Source organism: Chenopodium album, chromosome 10 (assembly GCF_948465745.1).
Source record: "Chenopodium album chromosome 10, dcCheAlbu1.1, whole genome shotgun sequence".
Lineage (NCBI taxonomy): Eukaryota > Viridiplantae > Streptophyta > Magnoliopsida > Caryophyllales > Amaranthaceae > Chenopodium > Chenopodium album.
Window position 1 is genome coordinate 20,688,290 of NC_137843.1, and position 1,956 is coordinate 20,690,245.

Genomic DNA, 1,956 nt, shown 5'->3' on the forward strand with positions numbered 1-1,956 from the left:
TTGTTTAGAAAGCTTGTGAGGAGTAATTCTTGCTAAGAGTGGGCAGCAAGTGCAGTAAGAAGAACAGAACAAAAACACACACAAAGTGAGGGTTTTTGAGAGAAGGTGTTCTTCGGATTTTCAAGGACAACTTTCAGAGATTTGTCCGTCACCAAAATTTCACCGTCGGATCGTCCCCAAATTTTGAAATCTTACTCCTGATTTCAAGAGATTCATTTTGGACGGTTGGATCGTTGTTTTGAGGTTTGGTTTGATCAGAATCTGCTTCAGAAAAAACTGCTGTTTTTGGGTGAATTCCAGTCTTTTGCTCTCTAATTTCAATCTTTTATTGTTTGTTGCTGTTGGTGGGTTGTTAAACCTTTTGTAAACTGATTTGGGTTTATTTTACGCTCAATTATCAATAAGAGAAGCTAGGGTGGACTCCTTAAACGGTCCCGTGGTTTTTATCCTTCACATCGAAGGGGTTTTTCACGTATAATCTTTGTGTGTTGATTATTGTTGTTTCTTCCGATTATTGTTGGTATTGTTGTTGATTTGCTACTGTCCTATTTCTGTCTTGATTGTGTTATATTGGTAGTATGAGAATTTGGTTTGTTTGGATTGAATTTGGTTGATTGTCTTGGTTGTGTGACATTGTGGGTGTCATAGTGACCCCATCCCATCCCTACAGTTTGTGTACATGCCACATGAAATTGTATGATATGAAGTAAAAATCCGATGACTTTAACTATGATCTAACACACATTTGATGAAAGTTGCATATTGCATCATTCAAGTATTGACATGAAGTTTGTGTACATGGCAAATTGCAGGTTCAAGCAAAGATATAAATTCATCTATGAAGAGAAACTTCCCACTGAAAAGCAAGTATGTTTATTTGGTTATGGTGCTGTGTTGTGTACTCTTGTTTCAAACAATATTCTGCCTTTTGAGCCATTGTCATACTTTTTTCATCTTCTCATCGGATTTAAAGAAGTTGGAGTCATCAAAAGACCCTGAAAAAATTACTGAATTAAAAAATCGCGTTGCTTTGATTGTAAGTATATTTGCCCCAAAGTTTTTGTTTTATGAGCAGCTTTTGTGATGTATGTTTCATTATTCTTTTTTGCTTGGAGCTAACACCTTTAATCCTTATAGAGTTGTGGCTGTCATTTCATTTACTTGCTGATAAGTGGGTTTTATAAGGCAAACAAATGAAGTCAGACTCTACAAAACTCAGGAGAGGCCAAATTCTTTCTGAACACAAAAAGAAGGCAAGGGAAGCAGTAAAGGAAGGAAAGTGTCCATATTTTGTAAAGAAATGTAATCCTTTCCATCTCCTTTTCTATTTTATCTTCTCAAATTTGGGCTTTCAAAAAAAAAAAAAAAAAAAAAAAAAAAAAAAAACAAAAAAACTATTTTCTTTGTTCAATATGCATTACTCAACCTTTTAATCCGTTGTTACCATGAGCTAATTTGGAGAAATATGCATGCACATGCTCATTTGATTTTCTCGTTATAGCTGAAATCCAACATCAGATTCTCTTAGAGAAGTTCAAAGAGCTCAAGGTATGTTCCTACCTTTTTCTTGTTATCGATACATTGGTGGATGATTAATAAATTATGTGTATCTATTACTAATTGATCAATTGTCTATAATCAGGAAAAAGGTAAGCTAGATTCTTTTATGGAAAAGAAGAGGAGGAGAAACGCTGCAAAGGACCATAGGTTCATGCCTTACAGGAGGTCTAACAATAATGAGTAACAACACAGCTCTCTTCCGATCCTTGACGTGCATATAACCTAGTTCTATTTTATCTACATACTTTGACTATCATGCTTGTTAGAAGTACCTGAAACAGACAAGGAAATCTAATGCTCAGTCATATTCTAAGGATTACATCTGACTGAGGTGACTGGATACTTGTTGAGCAAGGGCATGAAAGAGTAACTGGAGAGTTAATGACTTATAGTATT

At 35.1% G+C, this 1,956-nt stretch overlaps 1 protein-coding gene across 1 annotated transcript; it reads left to right on the top strand.

Annotated features, from left to right (window-relative positions):
* Positions 1 to 783: 783 nt before the first annotated feature.
* On the top strand, positions 784 to 1,744 carry LOC145565031 (rRNA biogenesis protein RRP36-like). The gene is made up of 5 exons (XM_081625148.1): positions 784 to 867; positions 974 to 1,040; positions 1,186 to 1,302; positions 1,502 to 1,548; positions 1,643 to 1,744. The coding sequence occupies exons 1-5, from the start codon at positions 784 to 786 to the stop codon at positions 1,742 to 1,744; spliced, it is 417 nt and encodes a 138-aa protein (XP_081481274.1).
* Positions 1,745 to 1,956: the final 212 nt, after the last annotated feature.